This window comes from Ornithodoros turicata, chromosome 3 (genome assembly GCF_037126465.1).
Source record: "Ornithodoros turicata isolate Travis chromosome 3, ASM3712646v1, whole genome shotgun sequence".
Lineage (NCBI taxonomy): Eukaryota > Metazoa > Arthropoda > Arachnida > Ixodida > Argasidae > Ornithodoros > Ornithodoros turicata.
In genome coordinates this window covers 16,260,829-16,285,234 of record NC_088203.1, presented here as the reverse complement: position 1 = coordinate 16,285,234, position 24,406 = coordinate 16,260,829, and the positions used below count along the sequence as shown (strand labels likewise).

General features: G+C 46.3%; 1 protein-coding gene and 1 long non-coding RNA gene across 2 annotated transcripts in view; both read right to left on the bottom strand.

Moving 5' to 3' along the window:
* LOC135389957 (mucin-2-like) overlaps positions 1 to 11,450 on the bottom strand; it is a 74,864-nt gene extending 63,414 nt beyond the window's left edge. Inside the window, exons 1-2 of the mRNA XM_064619995.1 lie at positions 11,375 to 11,450; positions 6,802 to 7,041 (exon numbers count right to left, since the gene is read on the bottom strand). Coding sequence (XP_064476065.1) covers positions 6,802 to 7,039 — 238 coding nt within the window. The 5' untranslated portion in view covers positions 7,040 to 7,041; positions 11,375 to 11,450. The remainder of the gene's footprint in view (positions 1 to 6,801; positions 7,042 to 11,374) is intronic.
* A 1,521-nt stretch (positions 11,451 to 12,971) lies between these two features.
* LOC135389956 (uncharacterized) lies at positions 12,972 to 14,566 on the bottom strand. Its single transcript, XR_010421631.1, has 3 exons — positions 14,328 to 14,566; positions 13,071 to 13,112; positions 12,972 to 13,014 (listed from the first exon to the last, which is right to left on the bottom strand). It is a non-coding gene; the product is annotated as an uncharacterized LOC135389956 (long non-coding RNA).
* Between the last annotated feature and the right edge of the window lie 9,840 nt (positions 14,567 to 24,406).

The following is a 24,406-nucleotide window of genomic DNA, read 5'->3' as shown; positions in this document are numbered from 1 at the left end:
ATGTGGAACCTTTCTGGGGCGCGAACGAAGCAAATGGAGACACACTGCACAGAAGCAACCACGGTATTTATAATGTATCTAACAGTGCGGTAGGAGAACAGCCACTCACGTCTGTCTGGTCAAAACGGCTGTAAGTGATACGTCGAGAGGATGGTTATTTGACGCCTCACAAAATCCTGGCTTGCTAGCGAAGGCTATATACATGTATTTCTCTGATTCCAGCCATTTGTAATATCATGTTTTTGACTCAGTCTTGTATTCCTTTCGTCCTCTTTGGACACACATAGCTTCATCAACTGAAATCTACTTCGTGCGTCCGTTTTATCCATAGAAATAAACACGTGAGGTCACAAGTTATTGTCTAGACTTGTACTGCAGTTTTTCCAGGATCTTCAGATACAAGAACGCTAAAGAGATCCTCAACGAAGAAATTATATGAGTTTTTACTTCGGCTACCGCCGTAGGCTTGCGGCACGACAGCTGCGAAATGGTCGGTTCGTTAATAGTAAAGCTAAACCTTTTGGACAACGTAGAACTTCCATTCTCACTGTGAAACTCATCAACCAGATTACCGGGAGCAATATCGGCTATGGGCACTGGCGATGAAACACCTCAATCATTATCTCGAAATAGGTTGCCATTTGGTCGGTGCATTTGACGGTGATACAGTATCCAGCGGCGTTTCAGCGTCACGAAAGTGACAACTGTAAATCATTGATCATTTCGCAGGTCTTCATTCAGTTTCATTGAAACTAGAACAAAAGAAATAGAATATGCGAGTCACTCTATTCGCTGCGAGTCTAGTGCCCTCGGTGGTATTGGAAGCATAGAAACCAAGAGAAATGAAACATCTGGTACCTAATGAAGAGTTCTTTTAGGTGCTGGCGCAGTTCGCAACAGTTCCAGTTTGGCAAAAAAACACGCCCGCACTTCACATGTAAACAAAGCTGGCTACCCGGCGGCTATCACGCAAGGTACTTTCTCCGGAGGCCGCATCGCAGCGCCACCAGTTTGTCGCACACACCCTTATTATGAGTATGGGAGCCGTAATTCGTTCCCATTTACTTTTGTTCATAAACAAAAACTGCTCGACTTTTGTATGTTTTATACTTGAGAATATATATTCGTATTCCAAAGCAATCTTTCGACGCACGTCCCTGTCGCCTCTCAAATGAGTCGGGGAATAGCAGCCCCAGCATCCGCGACAGCGGCAAAATCTGTAGCGTGTCGCTTGTCGCTTGTTATGGGACCCCGCCATCGCACAGAGACCTAGACACATGCCATGTACATATAGAGATGTATTGATTATTTCTTTCTGCTCAGTGTATGCTTTTAGCAGAATAAACGGTATTTACTTGAGCAATATGTGCATTTCTACGCATTATTTTCGGTCATGCATTCAGTGGTCCCAGCTGCTAAGTTGCCGGATCCGGGACCACTTAGCAGAGCCACTGGATCAATTCCACTGGTTACATCTCAAGTGGGACCATCGTGAAACTGGTTCCACTTTCAACTGGTCCCAGTCACTAAGGCGTCCCACATTCATAGTGGGACCTGTCCAATAAACCACTTTGAAGTGGTCCCACTCCAGATTTTTGCCTGGGCCAGCTGGCCTGCATCTACGCCATCTTGTCAGTCGCTACAGCCCGCTTGTTTGTGGGTAACAAATGGCGGAAGTTTGAAGCCACTTCTCCCACAATACTCGGAGGGGAAATGCGGTATGTGGCCTCCTTAGTATTCCTTCCTTCATGGCAGCGTGCAACTGCCGGATTTGTATGCAGGATCATATTGTCGGGAAAACGAAAAGCATCGACATGAAACGCCGATGTTCGTTGTGTTACGTATACATCAGTGTGGTACGCAGGATGAATGAATGACCACCGGCAGTAGCCCTTCCCGCCAGACTAGCTTAGCCCCACTCTGGCGGTCTCCAGAGTCCGCCATTACGCCCTGTGCACCACGTGATCCTCTCGTTTCGATTTCAAGGCTTTGGTTCTCGCGCAGCTCTCTGTGCGTAAAATGTGAGCACCATCGCGGAAACAACGTTATGGTAACGTGTTCCTATCCCGGCTGCGGCGTTTGTTCAACGAAAAGCAGCTCGATCGGTTGTTTTGGTCCCCTGTGTGCGTTCGTTTGGTAGTTGCAAGGCGCTGTGCCGTAGATTCATTTCATATCCCCTATTGCTGTAAGTCTTTGGTGGTCGTATTAATGGTGTTGTGTACAGTATTTACCACTTAAGCAACAAACATGTATACCTAAGTAGTCACCGTTACCACGAGTGATCAGAGTAACAGGAACTGCACGTCGTCTGCTCTTTGAAGTGGCGTGCTTTCTGGGGAGCTATTCTCGTCAAAGTAATCGCCTATCATTGGTCGTTACGCGAAGAAGGCGTGAACAGAGGTGAATGCCACGCGTCCTCAACCAATAGTCGAGCCCTTGATCCTGCGCAACCTTCGCGCTTTGTCGGCGTGCCCATATTACAGCGAGGCCGCCTCTCCGCGTGTTCTCGCCGGAAGCGGAAGTTGTAGGTTGTATCGGGAAAGATAAATTTGTGCCGACGTGCGATATGTGCCCGTAGAGTGCATAGCCTACAGTGTGGCGCCACTTGTGACTCCCAACGTGTCGAAATGCGCAGTGTTTCGCAATCTATGCGCATGAAGGTTATTCCACAGTGAACGGAATATCACCATATCACATCAATTGTAATACACGTTTACACCTAGGCCCCACGCTTCTCCCTCCTTTTCCCCCCTGTCGCTTATTTCAGTATAGCACATGGTGCCCCCAGGTCATAGGAAAGCGCGACCTTCCTACTGTTCATGCGCTAGAGACACCGGTGGATAACGGCTAGGGATACCGGCCAGGGATAAATAAAGGCGGAGACTATGGGCGGAGTCTGGTAGCTCTACTTAACAGTTCGTGACGTAAAGCAATCGAGCTCGGTTACTTTTGACGAGAATAGGTCCCCTGGGATCACGTGAGCGGTAGATAGGAGCATCCCAGAATGCAATGCGAAGGTGGCTACGCTCGTCCCAATGTTTCCTTCCAGGTTACGGTAATGCCTTATGTGGTACCGGAGTCAATCGTAAGGCTGCGCTCATATTTCACAGGGCGCAAGCACTGTACATGGTTAGCACTGGTTCTTGACACTCCTGAATACCCTGGAATTCAAAAATGGCATTTTCAAGATCTGAGACGTCCTGGAGTTATCCACAGCCCTTGAAAAATGCTAGTATGTCATCTTAGATGCACGTTATAGTGCAGGGTAGATGCGCATCGATCTCTCCCAAATAGTTTTCCATCCTATTTGAATTTGTTAGCTTCACAGTGCCTTTCCCACAATGGAAGATGTTTTGAGACTTTGGAGCCTGCACAGCTGTGGATGTGTGTACACAAAAGAGCTTTTGGTGCACGGTCAGTTGACAATGTAGAGCCTTTGAACTTACATAGCTGCTTTTCTTTTTCTTTCGTATTTTGCATTTTGCCTTTTTGTGTGTGTGTTTGTACGTGGCCCAATTAATGCATGTGGACAAACCATACATATGCAGAGTCTAGTCCGAAGAAGACTTGATAGTCCTGTAATTATCCCAGCTACATTCTCTAAATACGGCCCGCGGAGCCCCATGCATTTTTTATTGGAGAAACTTTGGCGGCTTATTGCTCGGTAGCTCCTCGACAGATCTTGAAAGCTCATGGGGAGATTGGACTGAAACTGCGAGAATTTAGAGCATAGGAGGAGCATGAAAATCATCAATATCAGACATTCGATTTGTGTACAGTTCTAATGTTATGGCACGCAGACGAAATGTTTGGCCCACTTCCCCTTCTATTGAATATTTTAGCACCAATATTACACTTATCAACAGCTCTGTTCGGTCACCCGATATGTGAAGGTATGTCAAACGTTTTGTCGTGAGCGCATTTTCAATCGCACGCTGGCTGCACATCGCGGGCACTAGAAGTAGCCATGAGATCGCCACATAGGACCGCTATTTCGGCAGCCTGTCCTAAAGTGGCCGTCACAGTGGGAGATTGCGGTTACGGTGAGCAGACGAACGCTACCTGACTCGCAACAGAGCATCGCTCGAAGTGAAACACAGTGACAGTGTGGGAGGGAACGGACTACAGGAGGGCTTTGTCAAAGCCATGCTTTTCCGTGATGTCTGAAAATGGATGTGTCAGGGGGCAATAGTGAAAAAATAGGATTTGGCGATGCAAGGCGAGTATGGAGAAACTTCTTTTTCAGGCAGTTGACGTACCTGTGCATTTATACATCACCGTCTAGCATTCAAGCATTATGTAAATTGAAATTATCGTCACCAGAAAACAGTGTTGCATTGTTTTCACATTATTCCAACAACCATGCGTTATTGCTTTCGATATGGTTATATCCCCACTGTGCTGTAAAATGGTGTCTAGCCATTTCATCTAACGCCATTCCATCGGAGGGCTGGCTCAACACGTGACCGTGTGGCTATAAAACACATTTGCGTTTCAGGGTTCCTAGTATGCGGAAAATGGGTTCTGTAAAAACTCCGTTTACGTGGGCAGAAATAGTCTCACGGGGTTCCGTCCGCCGAAAAATACAGCAGCGCCGTTGTGAACAGCTGATGAAACGGATGATAGACCGTGAAGTGCTAGCATTCGCCCTCCTGATTTAATGAAGTGTTTTTGAAGTTTTTGAACATACACGCCATTGAATGAGGAACATAGAAGCGGGGCCATTCCAGCCGAAACCGGCCAGCAGGCCGCCCCCCCCCCCCCCCCCCCCCGGCTCGACCCCCTTATATTTCGCATTCCATGTAGCATATAAACTTTTTTCTCAGTATTGGCCTCGAACATGAAAAAATGTCCGGTGTGTGCGCCTCTGAATCGTGTTTTTGTGAATAACAAAAACGCGACTCAAGGATGGGCGCCGCCATTAGCGCTGCCACCCCGTGGTATAGTCACAGGAACTGTGCACGTGTGACTGCTGCCCTGCATTTTTCCCGTGTGTGTTTTAGTTCACTTTCGTGTTCGTTTGTGTTTGCATTTCGCCGCGGTTCATTTTCTCCCGATCGGGAACTAGTGTAGAAAAGATATCGCGTCGGCCAGCATTCCTCACGTGAACAACTGTGCATATCGCACGTGGAAACAAGCAATCCTCTTTTCCCTTGATCTTTCGACCGCTGATGCGCTACTCCGGATGACTAGTTATATGGAATGTTACGTTATCGTCAGTCGCTACCACTACCACAATTATGAAGAGCGATTCTGATAGTCCACTCCTGTTATGTCGTCGCTGGGAACGAGGCTAAGGAGCGCACGGAGACTAGTGGTTTGAGAGTATACCAACGTAGTATATATACCAAGAGTATACCAACGGCATATCTGCGCTTTCTTTGGTGTTACAGGGCAAGAGCATATAGAGCGAAAACAAATCCAGTGACGCTCACGAGCTCAAGAACGGAGCGCGTTTTGGGCCAAGTTTACGATACGTTTTTGGAGACTGGATGCTAGTGTTTACCTATTGTTGGTCAGATTTTGCAGTTGTTTGCAGTGGTTTGATCTCCAGAAGAAGCTGAGTTGTAAGGGCAATGTAACATGTGAGTGTGTGTACAGCGGAAACCCCAATCATACTGACATGGGCGTACCCAGCATTTTGCCAAGGAGGGCAAGCGTGCAAACCCCTTACCACATCATCTTGACACAGAAAAGATGCAGGGGACAACTGTAAACCAAGTGTCTGACCAACAGTAAAAAAAATACTAGCCTCCAGGGAACCAGTGCACCGGATGATATTTCGTTGCTCATTGAATGGAATGCGGCTAGTATTTTTGGCCAAGCAGGCGTTTCCGCAACGGAGCAATTTTTCCCGGGACCATTTTATCGTACCCCGCAGAAAAGTGTTTCCGCGCAGTCTTTCGCGATTCAATTGAGCGTGTCATAACGGCGTTCCTGACCATTGCTATACAGTATCGTGGGCCTCAGTGGGGTTGCGTGGACGGAAATAATGGTCCTGCTGGGTTCCGCTCTCCCGTCCTAAAACTGATCCCTGAGGTACTCCAGAACGTACTCGTAACTACTTCTTGTTAAATTCAGCGAACTCAGACGGTTCCTTATACGGCTCCAACTTAAATATGAAGTGCGATTTAACAGCTTTGTATGTGGCACCTTGTCGAATGCTTTTTCTAAATCCAGAAAAGCCACATCCGTCTGCTGACGTCTGTTAATTGACAGTGATATATCGTGGACAAACTCAATTAACTAGTAAGTAGTGGAATGACCTCTCCTGAAACCATATTGCTGTTCCTCTAAAAGGCAGACGTATGACGGCGAAGAATGTGCTCAAAATAGGTATGTGGTTTCGGACACAAGGCGGATCACCCTTTTTAGGCACTAGTGCAATCTTAGCTATTCTCCAGGCATCAGGCACCAAGATGAATGATATTGCGAGGAGATGCAATTCCGGCTCACAAACACTAGCTATAAAAGCGATGCAGTTGTGGAAGTAACCTGGTGGGCTTATCGGTTGTACTCAAACGTCATATCACAAAGGACTTGCTGATATCAAGATTAAAATCACCACATATGATCACGTTATGCGTTCTTTTGTCTGTCTTGCTTGTACAGTCAGACAATCCTTTCATTACTGCAAGTTCCGCACGAGGGGGCCTATACACAGCCCCGCTTTCGCTGGGAATTCTTCAGGTGGTAATACGGAAAACTGAAGATTACCTTTGTGTACGTATATTTACGTATCTTTAGATCACATGTAGCCATCTGAACTCTTTCTGACATATGAAGAGGTAAAACACTTACGTGTTTTAGTGGTCGTGGTGGTGGTAGTAGTCGACGTGGTCGTACTCGTAGTCGACGTGGTCGTACTCGTAGTCGACGTGGTCGTACTCGTAGTCGACGTGGTCGTACTCGTAGTCGACGTGGTCCTACTCGGTGTGCTTGGGGCCCCAGATTGGTCGTAAACCACACTGTTATCCCCCTCTGTACCAGACTCTGAGCCTTCTTCTTCTCCCTCTCCGCCGGCGCCGCTACTGAGCATGGCTGTAGGTATAAAGAGTATAAAGAGTAAAGGTATACCTGTACTCATACATTGTACTCATTGCGCAAGGTTGCGAAGGAGAATCTCGCAGTAAGCGCCATTGACTCGAGGCGCCGTGTCATTGAGTGACGTTGCGGCAGGAAAAAGTTTTCCTCGCTAAGGTCTTTCCGACGTTTTCGCCCGCAATTCCCACCGCGACCATGTTGCACAATTTAGTGTGCACATTTCCGAATTGAGATCAATTGGCCAGGACGATCTCCCTACGACACTTTTCAGATGGATTTGAGATTTACATCAAATATGCATTTTGAAGACGCTAAATCAAATCCCCGTTAAATCATTTATACGACCGGAAGGGGAACTAAGACTGCTGAACAGCCGCGGAATGGTTTTCGAAGCTCGGATTTTTACACACAATGCCTATTAGTTGCGTGATGAAATGGAGGCGGAACACGAAAGTATACACTGCGCGGCAAAAAGTAAATAAGTTGATTGCAGGACGAATATTCTGCGGCGGGAAACGCCGCCATTACTTCCTTGTCGCTGGTCTTGGTACGGTATGCCTGCCACGTGATACATTTCTTCCTGCGCAGTATATGTACGATAGTATCGAAAGGACTATGTGAAGTAAAGAGATGGGAGAGAAGCATAATGACACAGCACTGCAGAAACTACATCACAACAACTCACAATCATAATTCGCAATACAACAATTCGCAATTGACACACAATTCACAATTCTGCTCATGGTGAAGCCGCCAATGAAATCCAAATCTTCTGCCAGTCTTAGTCATAAAACATTTGAAAAGATTACAGATATCGTATTGCCTGTTCAATGTTTACAGCGAGACGATAGCCGTTCGGAGTTCCAGTTATCCTACAGGGTACTCGTATCCAGCCCCCTATATCGGTGCTAAACATACTTAGCGTTGTATATTTACGCTGCTTGTATCTGGTAGCCTTTACAGATCAACATGCAGTTCTTCGTACATCCGGCCAGGAGAGCTCACACCGTTAAAATAGTGCAAACAACCGAACACAACGATGATGGGTAGAAATCCAGCGAACCGGTAAAGAAGTACGAAGGGAGTTGCCTCAGGACAGGAGCTGCCGATATTTCGAACAGAGACTGTGTGAGAAAAAGAACAGACTCTGTTCGAAATATCGGCGGCTCCTGTCCTGAGGCAACTCCCTTCGAACACAACGATAAGCTTTTCATGGGGTGTTCAAGAGAGAGCAACTACTCACGGACAACGTATATGACAGGACGTGCTGAACCTAAAGCGTTAGCTATAGCGAGTAATATTCGTCGCTAAACGCAGCTTCGCAGAGTATAGCAGTGGCGCCATCATAGAGGGCAGTGATGTCGTTCTGCCATGGTACATCTGGGAAGCGCGGACAATACTGACAGTATCATCACAGTCTCCGCTCATGTAAGACTCGCAACCGCGTAGGTATTGGTTCTATCCGCTGTTACGATCGAGCATTGTTCTCATGGGCCCACGACCGCGGTCCGAAGGGACAAAGCCGGGTTGCAAGAGTGCCGATCATACCATTCTGTTCTATTCCATCATCCTGAGGCCCGTAGTTCTCATTGACCATCGTCATTCAGTCTTCATGAAAAACCGTCCAGAGCTCTAGTAAAACATGGTCCATGGTCATTAGTGTCAGGAGCAATGATGGGTTGCACCGTACATCCGCAGTCGTTGGTAGTAGTGTAGGGTATTTGATTGGCGGTCTCGTTAGGATCAGGATTTGGGTTTGGATCACACTTGCTCAAGGATCTGGATTTGGGTTTGCCGTTTTTTGCCCGTACACTGCACGCTGCTTACCTTCATGCGGTTTATACTTCATGCGAAAAACAAATAGAAAAGGAGGATATGCCTATCTTATTCGAACCGTACACCAATTTCCCCAGTGCTGCATGATTATGCTGCTCTACTATTCCTTTATTTGACATAGTCCTTTGCATTCATTCGCATACTCAACCAGAACTTCACCGCACGCCTTCGTCTTCTTACGCCTTTTCGAGACACTATAACCGCATAAGTGTCCCTAAAAGGCGTACGCCTCCAGTTTTGAAAAAATCAACAGTGATAAGAGTATCATTCTGTACAGTGTCACTAATGTATCATGTGACAGGTGTACCGTACGAAGGCCAGCGCCAAGGAAGCAACGAGTACGGCGTTTCCCGTATCACAATATTCGTCCTGCAATCAATTCCTATTTCCTTCTGTCGCAGCTCACGGAGCTCAACTGAAGTAGGTAGTTTTCCATGTTTCGCCTCTTTAATTAAGCAACTCTTAGGAATATTGTATTCTGGCTAAAAATCCGTCCATTCTGTAGCTATCCCACAGCTGTTCAGCAGAGGTGTTAGTTCCTCCTCGATTTGTGGTGGATTTAAAAAGCGATTTGATTTGGAGTGCTGAAAATAAATTAAAGTGCTGAAAAGTGATTTGATTTACTCGAATGCATTTAAGTCCGGACTTGTTTTATACATAGTCTTCTGCAAAATGCGGATTTGATTTAAATCCGGGTTGTGTCCTCAAATCCCGAACATTGGTAGGAAAACATTTGTGGGAAAACGTTCCGCATAGAAGCAGCACAGTATGCTGCTCTAACAATGTCGGTCAGAGGCACAGAAATGCAAGGAACAACACACTATTTGACTACGTGTTGTCAGTTGTAGCTCCCCCTATGCGACACTAATGCTCATTTGCGGATGAAATGCGCGCACCGCCGATTGTTTCACCTGTTTCACAACGTTTTATTTATATCCGCAAACGCGGATATCGCGCTAATATCCCTGCACATCGGCGGATATAACCATACGTGCGAACATCGCGAGTACAAGGTGTTTCACCTAAACTGATGAAAAACTCCAACTGGCGACGTACTCGCCGGAGGACTGTGGGATTTTGTGCAATAATTTTGGGGAAGTTATTTAGTTTTTCAATCGATCTCTGAAAAATGCCAAGGGAACCTCACTTTTTTTACAGAAATATGGATGGATATATGCAGTCCTACACGGATAACCATGGACCCAACAACACCTGTGTACAGTATCGGCATAACAGAAATAGTAAAAACTATGGTTTAGCCCCGCCTGCTGGATTTTTGCAACGAAGTTCGCGCGAAATCAGCGTCTGGAGGAGGAAGTGTCCCCGCCTCCATTGGTGTCGCATTCTTCGTGATAAGACGGCTGTCACCAGCATGAAGGTTAAAGCAGGACAAAAAGGAACAGAAAGGAGCAACAATTCTTGAGGCAGGCGCAGGCGACAATCGAGCAGGCGGGGCATAGAGCGGAATTTTTACTGTTTTGTTGCGATACTCTGCGATACTTTTGTTGGGTCATGTGGGTAAAAAAAAAGTGAGGTTCGCTTGGCAATTTTCAAAGTTCGAATGAAAAAATAAATTTCCTTGAAGTATCCAAAGCCTTTCTAAATGCGGAAAAAGTCCCCAGAAGGTAATTGACGAAAGTCCCACAGTCCTCCGGCGTGTACAACGCCAGTTAGAATTTTCACTTCAGGTGAAACATTTGTATATACAGGGTGTTTCAGTTAAATCCCCGGGCTAAATAATTCGCGAACCGGTGCACCAATCGAATAACTTTTTTTTACAAGTATCTGTCCAATACCGCCTACAAGATGCGCACCGCGTGAATGAGCGGGAGGCGCTCATCATTTAAATAAAAATGCAAATGAGTTTCGTAAAAAAGCGTAACTTCTAAAGCAGGGCGCTGTCGGTATTAAAATGGGTACTACCCCTTTTGGGACCTTCAGTGGACACCTTTCAGAGAAAAATCTGCCACCGAAGCGGGTCATTTGTTGCAGTAATTAATTGGTTTCGGTTTACGTATTTTTGTCGCGGCTGGTCGCGGCGAAGCGCAAAAAGACGCTCTTTCACTCCCTTATCCATCAATGAATTACGTCCTTACACCAATGAATTACGTCCTTTTGCGCTTCGCCGCTACCAGCCGCGACAAAAATACGTAAACCGAAACCAATTAATTACTGCAACAAATGACCCGCTTCGGTGGCAGATTTTTCTCTGAAAGGTGTCCACTGAAGGTCCCAAAAGGGGTAGTACCCATTTTAATACCGACAGCGCCCTGCTTTAGAAGTTACGCTTTTTTTACGAAAGTCATTTGCATTTTTATTTAAATAATGAGCGCCTCCCGCTCATTCACGCGGTGCGCATCTTGTAGGCGGTATTGGTCAGATACTTGTAAAAAAGAAAGTTATTCGATTGGTGCACCGGTTCGCGAATTATTTAGCCCGGGGATTTAACTGAAACACCCTGTATAGCACATACACAAAAAGCTTGGATACTTACAGCTGATTCCAATTGCGCCTCCTATTACAAGGAGCAGCCCGCACGGAACGAGGACGAAAAGAAACTTCTTGTTATCCCTAGAACAAAAGGCGAACGGTTGCTATAAGCGAGTATAAGATCAGGGAGGTAAAGCACACGAAATCCTCCGCGGAGTTCCAAACCCGAGACTAATGTCCACAGAATTTTTCCACGCTCCTGGTAACGTATCCGTGCACTTCGTACGTTTGATTAAACGTACGTTCGTACGTTACTGCAGGAAGAGAAGCGAAATCAACCTTCGTGTTACTTCTTTTGTAGCACAACCTCTAGAGCTTCACGCCCTTGTTGCCTCAGTTGCCATGTTGAAGGACTATCCCCTCCCCCTTCCACGGATTCATGGGATTCGTGGATTCATATATAGCTTGCGATCCTACCTTACCTTAGCCGCGATGCATGATACCACACGTCCTTACCATGAGCCTGAAATGCACAAATCATGCACATATAAACGCCCGAAATTAAGCAGGAGGAAGTACGCACTGCAGCACTAAGGCATATAATCCGCAAAGATTAGCATCTATGGGTTCTGCTAGGCGACAGTCCGCGTGACTGCAAGTTTCAGAAGCCGTGTTCTTGCGTAATTCGGGATCCCCATACCCAGTTTGCTCGACGAGTGGAAAAACGGCCAGGGCCCTCCACATGGAAAATCAGTGATCTTGTCGAGGTTTTCGGTTAGACGATCACCGCTCCAAATGCAGGAAGGGACGCGTGTCCCTCTTGACCAATGGGATGCCTGACCGGAAGTAGCCGCGGGCATAGCCAATGCCATCTCGATACAGGCAGCCTGCTTAATCCCTCCTCTTACTCTTTCTCCCGCAAGAGCCAATCGCCGCAGCCAGCCAAGATATGAACCAATCGCTGAAGACGACTTTGAAACGTGCGGCTCGTCTAAACAGCTACGGCCGCAGAAAGTACGCGCGTAATTGTTACGTCAAGTCGCTGAAGCTATCAGGTTTTATCTCTGTGGTGTTGGGTGGGGGTGGGTGCTGGGTGGTGAGTGGGCTCGCCGTTGTCGGCCTCAGAGGTGGGCAACGTCACGACTGTCTTTGACCTTGTCTATTGACGAATCCTGGCTTCTTTACCATATTCTTATCAATTTCGTCCTCTTCATCAAAGCGTGGCCATCGCGCTGTCCTCGCCACCTAGCGTTTACTTTTTTTTTTTTTTTTTTGAGGGAAACCCGATACCGTTGGGTAGCTGGTTGCCCAACTGTCCGGTGTCGCCACATCCGCGCTCCGAATGACCGCACATCGAAGCTAGCATGGGTTAGGCAACAACGGAACCGGATCACGAGCGTTCACAATGCCACTAGCGTGGTCCAACAGACTGAAACCACTGGCTTCTGGGTACCATGTTTGGGCGAGAACTCACGTGACCTTACACGGGCGCCAAGCTAGCAGTTTCTGTGTGCATGCCACGTTGTCACAGCTTCAGATGGATAGGGACCAGAATTTTAAGGCAATCACTGTGAAGTCAATGCACGCAATAGCGTTTATAACGCGAAGTCCGATAACAGCTAGGCCTTACACATACTGGCGTCAGACAAAGCAAACACTTACTCTGCGGGTTTCCCTCCTGAGTTCCCACCTCGGAGCCCAAACCTGAAAGACGGAAGGAACCAGTAAGGAAGGAACCAGGAAGGTAGTATGGTGCTCACCTGACATGGAGGACATGCTTGACGCTTCAGACATTTCCGACGCTGAAAGAAAGAAAGGAATGTGGAATATTTGACACATGACATACACTTCCACAGTCATCCACATCACAGTCATCCACTCGTCGTTTTTTCTTGGAGGATCTCGACGAACAGCTACTTTTCGGTTATTGTTCAGCAGAATTTCGGTTATTGTTTTTTAGTATTGCCCGCATCTCCAGGTTTCAGCGTGACGTTCTCTACAATGGAAATCCCGCCCACCGTCCGAGGAACGTTGACGCGTGAAGTGCAGTTCGCCAGAGACAGAGCGCAGGCTTCCGACGCTCAGTTCTAGTGAATGACACTGATGTTCAAATTCAAAATCGTCGACTAGTAAATAAAGCATACGTTCACTCTCAATTCTTCGGCTCGCCATGTTGCCCCGCCTATGCACATAGCTGAGAACCCTTGGTTGATGTCCGAAGAGGAAGAGGAATCTATACGTAGCCTGACAAATATAATTCTTAATGCAAGTACATCAGGCCAACAAAATGTGAAGCAACAGCTCAGAACCCATGTATCGTCGTCCCTTGTGTCTGCTGCGAGGTAATCTTCTAGCAAGTACGAATGATCGTGTGGTGTCCAGAATTGCCATGGCACTGTGTTGTCACTAGTTGTTCACAGTCACAGTTGGTCGGAAGTTGTTCACAGTAATGGTTCGGTATTTATTCGACTACTTGATTAAACGGTTCTTTATCGTACCCTTTACATGGAGGGCTTACGATCTACTATCTCTCGACACGATTTAGGAAGCTGTCACATCAACGATCACTAAGAGAACTTCCGCCACGGAACGAATAGGCGCGGTTGAGTGATAGTGAAGCATTATCCTGAATCTCTTCCGATGCAGCTAAACTTACTATTGTGTACTGGATCAGAAAGAAAACTGCATTTTCTGCTCTGTCTTGCGTGGACCGGGGAAAATCCCTGCGGTATACTATGCACGAGCAGCGTTAAGGACGGTAGCGCGTTCGCGGAGCACTGCCGAATTTCAACTGGTAGCATTGAACAAGGCGCAATTTTCATCTGAAAATGTTAAACCCAGCTATACGGTGACGACAGATGAAACCAACAGCTGCAGGTCGGGAGAAGCCTCTATTGTTCTACTGGACCCTCCAGTCAAGTAGGCTGACCAGAAGGGTGGGGGCTTTCATCTAGAATCATTCATCCTTGTTCGTCACATACTAGTCTACGATAGGCAAGAAGCAACGACAGACTCACCCATCTTCAGAAAAAATGAGCTTCACCGAGAGATCAGGATATCACAACCAGCTCAACTACTTCGCGAACAGCGCAACGTGTGGCACGCGCTTCAGAGCGTGCGTTGAGTCTGCCTTCTCAGCTACTTTTATGTCTTCTGTCCTGGGAGCTCTCGAAGCTCTGGGGTTCCTCCGTATGGCAGGGGAAAATCCGAATCCCCTCTGGACAATCCGAACCTGCTATAATGGCTGTGTGAATAAGTTCGGTACATTCTTCCGAAATGTGAAATAAAGTTCGTTTGGCAGTAGGGGGACTCGTCATTTGCGAAAGGAGCTTAGACGATGAGGTGAAAGCGAAACCGAAACTCTTGAAGGTTCCCTCTCCTACCACCTGTACTATGGTGAGCTCACCATACCTGTACCCTGCGTGATGTCACCGGTAGTCCCATGTGGGTCACAGGATATTTTTCTTGCACGCCCTTTGTAACTTCCTCGTGCCACATGGACAACCAGCCATCTGAATCCTAGATTTTGTTCTAAAATATTCACCAGCATTAAAAGCAAAACTTACATAAAGCCCTTCCTTTCTAACCTACCCTCGAACCGTGTTACCGTACTCTCGGAAGCAGGCGGCTTTCGTTTTGTTCTGGGCTGCTACAAACCGCGGTTGCTGCCGTTTTTGGTGAGGCACGTGGTTTGAAACTCTACCCTTTTCGACTGCGTGAGGTGCGGACTGTAGTACGCGTTCAAAACTGTCCGCAACACATACCGTTGTATTATCCGTGAAATACAGCGGGTGGCAGCCCAGTGAGGGCAAGATGGCGGATATCAAGGTTTTCGGAAAAGGTTCGTGAAAAGTTTAGGAAAAGAGATGTGAAGCCCAGTGTTGCTGAACTGCTCTTCCGTGGAGGAGCGCCTAATCACTCAACGCAAAATATTCCATTTCTAATTATCTGTGCCACTTGGGGATGAGATCGTATTCACTGAAATATCACACGGTACGGATTGATGTCGCACTGTTACATCAACATGTTGATGCGGAGTCTCCCTTTAACATTGTGACCACTGAAGGGGCACAAGTAACAAAAAGTAACTTTCGAGATGGATGTGCAGAAAAGGGGTGTTTCTGAATTAGGCAGGGGGATTTACACTATACGGGAGAGTCAGGACATATGGTTCTGTAGGTGGTGTGGGACAGTCCATACCGCTCCCTCTAAAAAGGCTCCAAAGACGGACTGCCACTAGTGTACCGTTAGTTCGCATTGTAATGGCTGGCCCACTCATGCGTGTGACGTACACGTTCACGCGAAAGTTGTATTTTTGGCCCACAAAACTAAATATGTATACCTCATTTAGTTTGCGTATTTATTTTTTAGACATACTGCCAGCCCCCAATTGGGGTTCAAGGCATGAGTGGACAAAAAAAAAGTACAATCCACGTGGAAGTTGTTAACACAACGAAAAGTGCAACATATGACATACTCATTCGACCAGTTCATTCAACGCACGCACAAATGCCCCAGCAGTGTCAACATTAACCGCATGTGCGGGCAGGTGGTTCCACTCTAAAACGGTACGTGGGAAGAAACTAAATTTAAAACGACCGTTACGGGGTGATAACTTTTGGAATTGGTGTTCGTGAGTCTTCCTAGTTCGCTGGCCAGATATAGGAGTCACATAATCTGATGCCTGAATTCTGAATTCATCGTGCAGTGGTTCGTAAAAGAGTTGAAGTTTGTTAATCCGTCGCGTCGCTACTAAGGGTTGTAATCTAGATTGTCTATATAGTCTTGTTATTGACGAGTTTCTTCCGTACTAGTTACACACACACACACATACACACACATAAAGGGGATGATGATGTGGCGGGTCATTCACCGCCATTAGGCGGTACCAGTTAAAAATTAACCTCAGTGTGCACTCTTTTGTATGCTTCCTAGCTTCGTAATTAAGCACTCTGTGTATGGATCCCACAATATGGATCCACATTCGAGTACCGAACGGACATAAGTTTTATAAGCGGTTAGTTTAGTAGCAGAAGTTGCATGTTTCCGGTTCCTCCTGAGAAACCACAATTTGGCACCTTCCTGCGCACGCCATCCATGTGTAGTTTCCGCGAGTCATGAGTTATGGACACCCCTAAATATTTGTAAAGTTGCACACGGGCAATGGACGCATTATTTACCGAATAGCTGAAAATCAAAGGGCGTCTTATTCTTTTTCGTGTTACTATTAACACTGCCAGGATTCACACCACTCGTAAACACGGTGAAGGCAGTCGTTAAGTTTGAGTTGATCATCCCTATTCTTTACGTGCACAATCATCGGCAAACATCGCAATAAACTGGCAAGTTTTCACAAATATCATTTATAAAAATCAGAAAGAGCAAAGAACCGGGCGTACTATACGAAGTAGTCCTTCATCCGGTTTAGTACTTTGTCATTTTGTAATACAGCTTTCAACTTGCGCAACAATTTAGAATGAGCGACCTGGTCAGACGCATTGGAGAAATTTAAGCTCAGTCGGTAACGTGCTGGCTTGCTGAGCTCAACATCGCGGGTTCGAGGGCGGTACCAATGTGGGGGAGGTAAACATTGCTTCCAGCACCGTGTGTCGGAGATTTCCGGCGCACGTCAAAAGCACCCCAGGTGGTCCAAATGATCCGCAGTCCTACCCTGTGGCACGTGCAACATGTCGCCACACTGCGCAGACAAACCTTACGTGTAACGTCACAGTACCATTATCTGCCCTTTTTGATTTATGGTGGAAGCATATTGTTATGTATACTATATCCATTAGCTGGGTAACTGTTGACAACCCCTTTCAGAAGCCATGCTGACTGGGATAGAAGAAGTTAATGAGATCGACGTGCGCTGTTAAGTGCTTGAATATTATGTGCTCCAGAATTTAACTACACGTGCACAGTAAGGGTACTGGTCGATAGTTCGACGGGTCAGATCTAACTCCCGACAACTTTTGCAATTTTTCAATGCTATGAAACAATGCCACTAGAAGGGGACCTGTTAAAAATCACAAATAGAAACTTACTAATCCATTCCGCGTATCTCCTAAAATATATGTTGGGTAGATTATCGGATCCCTGTACCCTTTCTGGAGTTTAAGAGTAAAACTCGAAGAAAAAATTCTTGATTCTGATATCCTCCTATATCCCGCAGTGCTAAAGGGGTTTGGTATACGAAAAGTGGCTTACATTCATTATAAGTTGTGAAAATGGCGGAAAAAAATATGGGTTTAGATGTTGAGCAACCTCGATCTTATCTGATACCGGAATATCGTTTACCACAATCTTATCAACCATCATCGGCCTTGGTGACAGGTGGCGCCAAAATTTTGCTGGATTATCTCTGAGGAAGTTCTGCATTGTCACGGTTGTAATGCTCAAACTTTAGTTTACTAAGTTTGTTCTTATAATGCGACCTTAGTCAGGAAAGATTCCCCGTGGAATAGGGACCGTTCGCTAGTTTATCTTTACGGCGCAACGTTTTTATTTTTCATTTTAACTGTAGGTGCTCCCTCGTTACCCACGGATGTAATCTTCTTGTTTTCTTAACCCTCTCGGCAATGAACTTGTTTAAACATTCATAATTATTCTGCGCAACGCACGACCGAAGATCGTTTGCACTTAACCTGTGGTTGATGGAGAGATCACAAAACTCGTCATATTCTTCCTCCAAAAAATCAAGAATGCTTGCATCTGGGGGTTTGGAGAAATCGTAAATCAATGTCTTTCTAGCTGCACAAACAATATTATTGACTTTAACATCCAGCGTGACCATTCTGCGGTCAGATACTCCATCCAAAACAGTGCAGTGGTATTCTCTATTAGATAACGTACCAGACAGGAAAACCAAGTCAAGAATTGACGGACAAGTGTCCACAATGCGTGTTGGCTAGTAAACAATTTGATTAAAACTAAGGTTGAATGCAGCATTTGCTCATATATCAGATATACTTTAAAGGTCGAGTCGGTTGGAACCATGTCATCCCTGTCAATCTGCGGCAGGTTAAAATCACCAGCTAGAGATATTGACTTGTTCCTCGCTATGGGGTACATGTAATGCACAAGATCTTAGGAGGACGATATACACCGCCCATAATCACCGAGGGTTCAACAGAGGTTAACTGGCTCCAGACCGTACTCGACACCATCTATGTGAGCAAAACGGACGTAATTCATACCATTTTTAAGGATAATAGCCACGTGTCGTGATGCCCTGTCCTTGTGTGTAATACTGTATGACGGTGGTACAATTTCCCAATCATGAATGTCAACGTCTAACCACGTTTCGGTGACAATCATATACCTTGCCTGCAGTATGCAGCTCATTGAAACGCAACTTGAAGTTCTCGCTTTGGTATTTTTCGAATTCCCAGTTTGTGACGGGCCAGCCTGACGCTCCGCGAGTAATATTCCTGAATTCTAGAGGCCGTACCTTTTAACTTAAACCCAAGAAATAGTATCTTTCACTTCATAGTATCCTATCGTTCCCCTTGTACGAAGAACCTACTGCAGTAACGGGCCTCCTCGTCCTTCCTGACTGCTTTGTACCTAATCGGTGCTCCCTCTCAAATTTCGCTGTTCCCATTTCTCATTGTCACCTTCCTATAGCCCGTAATATACTTCATTATTCATCCTCTACAGTTCTTCATAATCATCAATTTTATCTCTAGGTTCCTGCATAGAGTTTTCAACATTAAAAACCGCACGTTGAAGAGTTTCTGTTTTTCCCCCAAGAAGAAGTCCAAGAAGTAAGAAGAAGCCCAAGGGTAAGGTGGCACTTTTCCGTTGCTCTGGAATATAGTCAAAATTTACAGGCTTTGGCTTTTTTGCAGTCACCGGTTTTTGGAAAGGAGGAATCTAACGTTTCACGGACCTCCCGCCGTAACCTAGCCCGATCGAAAAATCCATCAGAGCCAATCCTAATGGAACCATTAGGCCAATAGGCCTATCGTAATTTGGGACATCTTCAATAGGACTAACGGTTTAGCGGTTTGATTGGACCACTAGGACCTAAGGGTCTAATGGCCTGATGGGAGCTGTACAAATGTAAAAAAAAAATACAATTTGTTTCTTTCTGTCTTTTCCGACCCCTGTCATGACAGAATTTAATTGCTCTTGCTTCAATTCCTACATTTGTTGCACGCAACATTGACGCGAGGAATGGCTTGGTGTATGAACTGAAGGCTACCACAAAGTCTGTGTTTCTTACTCATTTTGGTTTACACATGCTGTAGATCCATCGAGAATCGTTCTTCTGCAGTGCAATCGAGCGTTTTTTTTTTTTTTTCTCTCTGTCTCTCTCGCAACACTCAATTCCATCAGAGAATTCCGTCAAGAGTAGGAACATTTTTGAAACTGCCGACACGCGACATCCGGCGGATATACGGAAAGCGACGTCCACCTGTGAAGCTCCCAGTCGTTTTATGGATGCTTATGGTGCTCGCGCATGGCACGTGGCTTTTATAGAAAATTGTTAAAAATTGGGCTGTTCGGTATTTCATACTTTACAAGTGATAACAAACCCCGTGCCGTGCAACAAACAAAAGGACGACACAACCCACAGCACAGACGGACGAACAAGGTTGTTATTGACAACCTAAGCAGCACAATGTACTGAAAGTCGAGTGCAATGGGGGTGGACGGGTAGGTGAAAGGTCTTGAATAGACCCGTGAAACTAACGAACATTGATAAGACACATACCGTCCACCCCCATTGCACTCGACTTTCAGTAGATTGTGCTGCTTGAGAAACCTGTCTCTTAAATAACCTCAGAGAGCAACGCCCTCTTCTGCAAGGTTACCCTTTTACTCCCTCAAGCCTGCCAAGTGCTTTTCTGTCGAAAGTACAGGACTTAGGAGTTGCTAACAGGAGGGACTCTTGATACGTATTGTGCTTTCGAAAAGGTAAAGTTACTAGGCAGGTTTGAGGTAATAAAAGGGTAACGTTGCCCAAACACTCAAACAGGTGTCTTCTGTGAGTGTACCTCATTACTTAGTCTAATCAGCTTAATTGAGCTCAAGAATTTGCCACGAAAAGTAACGTTTTTTGCGTTAATTAGAAAGCCCATGGCACAACACACCATTTCAGTCACAAATACAGGATCTTCCACAAAAAGTTGACACACGAAAACACCAAAACAACCACACACCAAAAAAGAAAGAAAATTTCGCTCATCAAGGCGCGCTCGTTCAAGTTGTCACGTCTAAGGTATGGGAAGGATGGACAACAGAGCAGTATACAAACGACAGACAAACATCTGATGTCGTGATTATCAGATGCCTGCGAACAGATAACCTAAGACATAATGCATGATTGAGTCAGTCCCGCTTCCGCCCCCTTCTTCTCTTTCTTTTTTTCCGTGCTGTTTTAATGCGCGGTGGGATCTTGGGGGCGCTGCCGATTCCTAATACGAAAGCGCGCTTGCACACATGGCAATTTTACGGGTGTCAAGTAATTGGGAAATATACAGGGTGTTTGTTTCAACTAACGTGATAAAAAATTATAACTGCGACATACTCGCCGGAGGATTGTGGGACGTTCGGCAATTGTCTTCTGGGAACTTTGGCCACCATTACGGAAGGCTTTGGACAATGTTTAGTTGGAGAAATTTATTTTTGTCAATTCAATTAACTTCGAAAATTGTCCAGCGAAACTCACTTTTCATTACAGAAATATGAAGTCCTCCACAGATAACCAAAGCCCCAACAAAACTATGCACAGTATCGCAGCAGAAATAGTCGAAAAAAATTAGGAAAATTTCCGCTTTAGCCCCGCCTGCTCGATTGTCGCAAAGGAGAGCACGCAGGAGGTGCGGGGTGAGGAGGATGTGTTTCCACCTCCTTTGTTTTACCTCTGGCTTCCCTGCTTTGACCTTGATGCTGGTGACAATTCCATCTTATCATAAAGAGGGCAAACGGCGAGAACATTTTCTCCTCTAGACACACATTTGGCGCTCGCTTCTTTGCGACAATCACGCAGGCGGGGCTAAAGCAGAATTTTTACTAATTTTTTTACTATTTCTGTTGCGTAGTTTTTGTTGGGTCTGTTTGTTTTCTCGTGGGGCAATTGTTTGGGTGCCAAAAACATTCAAGAGTGTCACATGCAAGCACAAGTTTTTATCAAGTGTAGTTTTTATGGAAATTTAATGACACACTGGGATAACGGCGCGCTAAAAAGAAGTTGTTCGTGCATGACATGCAAATGGAACATATGAGACCTTAAGCGTACAATTGAGCCCAATTATATTAGTATATAATCAGCATACAGTCTGGTCAATATCCACCAAGTCAATCTGATAACATAGTCACACAATCTGTATGGGTTATTGGATAATCCTAATGGAATACTGAGCAGCTGTATGTGCCGCCAGGCTTTCCTAACGGGTCGTAGTGGTCCGTTAGATGCCCGTAAGTGACCGTTAGGTTGTCCTGGTGGAGAGCCCGTTTCCTCCAGTGCCCGTCAAAAGGCCATCTGTCTGTCCGCAAGGAGCCGTGTCGGGCTGTTAGGTGCCTCTAATGGTCCCTCAAGCTCCCTTGGCGGTCCGTTAAAGGGCCGTTAGGGTCCGCTAAGGAGCCGTTAAGAATTCCTCGCGGACCCTCAGGAATTCCTGATGCAGTTCTGTCGGATTTTTCAAACCGGAGACAGGAGGTCCGACGTCTGTATGACACTTCCTACGGGTCAACATTTCCCCCAGCCCTGCCGAACGACAACGGGTGGAGAGCCCTTCCTCGGATGATGCTGACAATCCGCAAGACATGAATGTTCCCGATACCACCATGGACACTTCGGTACCGGCCACTCCCCAACAGACAGTTGCGATGAACGATGCCGACACTGCGTCTTCTCTTCATGACCCGTTCACCACTACCACCTATAGGAAGAACCAAGCAGATGGTATTCCCGTACTGTTTCAGCCAGCAACTAGTGACTACTCCTTCTGGAAGGTCAATCCTAATGTAGTCGCTAGCGAGATACGCCTGCTAGCACAACAATAGGTTATGCACCACCGTTTCCACCGAGATGGTTCTCTCTTCGTCTCCGTCCAGTCTGAAGCGGCTGCCCGCAACCTTTTGTCGGCTAAGTGTTTAACTGGAATCCCAGTGGTACCTCATCAGTACCTCAATCGTACGCCAGAAATATGGGCAAGATTTATGCTGTACCTAAAGAGTACTCCAATGACGATCTCGTGCTCTACCTGAAAGACGCAGGGGTTGTATCTGCAAGGCGACAGGTTCGGCATCCATGACAAAAGATGAGCGGAGATGTGTTCACCCCATTACGCAGCGTCATCTTAACTTTTCAACCCACAATCCCTCTTCCAAACCGAATTGCCCTCGGATTTCGGACCTTCATCGTTAACGTATGCATAGAAGGCCCCATGCAGTGCCATAACTGTCAACGATTTGACCATATTGCTCGAAATTGCCGAGGTGCCACTAGGTGTGACATATGCGCTGGGCCTGTGTGGCATATGATCAGACTGTAACAATAACAGAGAGCCAACGTGTGCTAACTGTAGATCCAGCTATCCTGCAGCGTTCTGTTTATGTCCCGTGAAGACCGCTGCCAAAAAAAGACATCAAGACCGGGCGACTTCCATCTGACGCTTCCAGAGGCGGTGATCCCACCGTAAAGTCTGGTACGAATGAACACGACTCTCCTGCACTCCCACCTCGGTCTGCACAAGGCGAACGAAGGTTGCAGAACAACATCGCGGCGAAGCCCTTCAGAACCGGCCACCAGACAAGACGAAGGCATACCTTGAGCTTGAGGGAACGATAACACACGAAGAAGTAGACAAGACGAGGCTCAAAACCAGCAATGAAAACATTTATTGATCAGGAAAAGAGTCAGGAGGGAGAGAGGAGGTTAGAAACGGCCTCAGGGAGAAGGACAGAAGGCTGGCTGACGCAAGCATTGTCCGAGCCTATTACAGCGGCTTCAAGAATGACCCGGTTAGCATCATCCCTTACAGTGTAAAGACACTTGGTCCGCGGGAAAACGGGGGCACAACCTTGACAGGAGATCACGTGTTTGGCCAATTCCTAGGACTGGCTCTTATTTTTGACAGCGCTGAAATGTTCAAGTAAACGTTCGTTGACACAGCGTTTGCTTTGGCCCACATAGGATTTCCCACAAGTTAGGGGGATGGAGTACACAATGTGTTGTTTACAGTCAACAAATGGTTTGGAATGCTCAACGGTGCAACCTTTGAGGGAATCGCTTATGAAATTAGTTAGGCTGGCCAGTTTGTTTTCTACAGTGTAGACGACGCGTATCCCGTTGGCGATGAGGGATTTACCAATGGCATGCGAAACGGCGTGAAAGAAGGGAAGAACAACAAGTCGGAATTGGTGAGGTCAGCTTTGTGGGGAGGGGTCTGAGAAACTGCGTTTTTTAAATGACCGATAACCGAACTAAGAGGAAAACCAGCAAGTGTCAATCTCGACATTTGGTTAGTAATGGCAGAGGAAACATGGTGGTGACAGGATTTCTTTATGCATGTAGACAGCAGGTTTTTTGCTACGGCATGTTTTACTGCCTTTGGATGGTTGCTGCTATAGGGAAGGAGGGGTTTTGGATCTACGCGTCCGTAGGACCAACACAGCCCAGCTTCAGTGTGGAAAGTAATGTCAAGGAATCTTAGTGCGTGGTTATTGGGAACTTCAACGGTGAATTGCAACTCAGGGGAAGATGTCTGAGCGACGGATAAAGCTTGTCTTACAGTGTCAGGGTCAGGCCCGACTACAAGGATATCATCAACATAACGTCTGATTAAGACAGTGTCATTTAGAGTGTCAGCCCCTTTAGTGAAGGCTTCATCGAGGGTGGAGAGGTAAATTTCGGATAGCTTGGGTGCTATAGACGAGCCTATACAAACGCCTTTAGATTGTGTATAGAGTTGCGAGTTGAAATTTACTACGGTGGAGGAAAGGTATAGGGAAACTAGTTCGAGGAATGAAGATGCGGGAATGCCAGCATTAGTCCGGAAACCGATCAGATCCATTTCGATGGCGGCTTTTAATCTGATGAGGAGTAGGGACGAATCAAGCGAGAAGTATAGATCCTTGATATCGA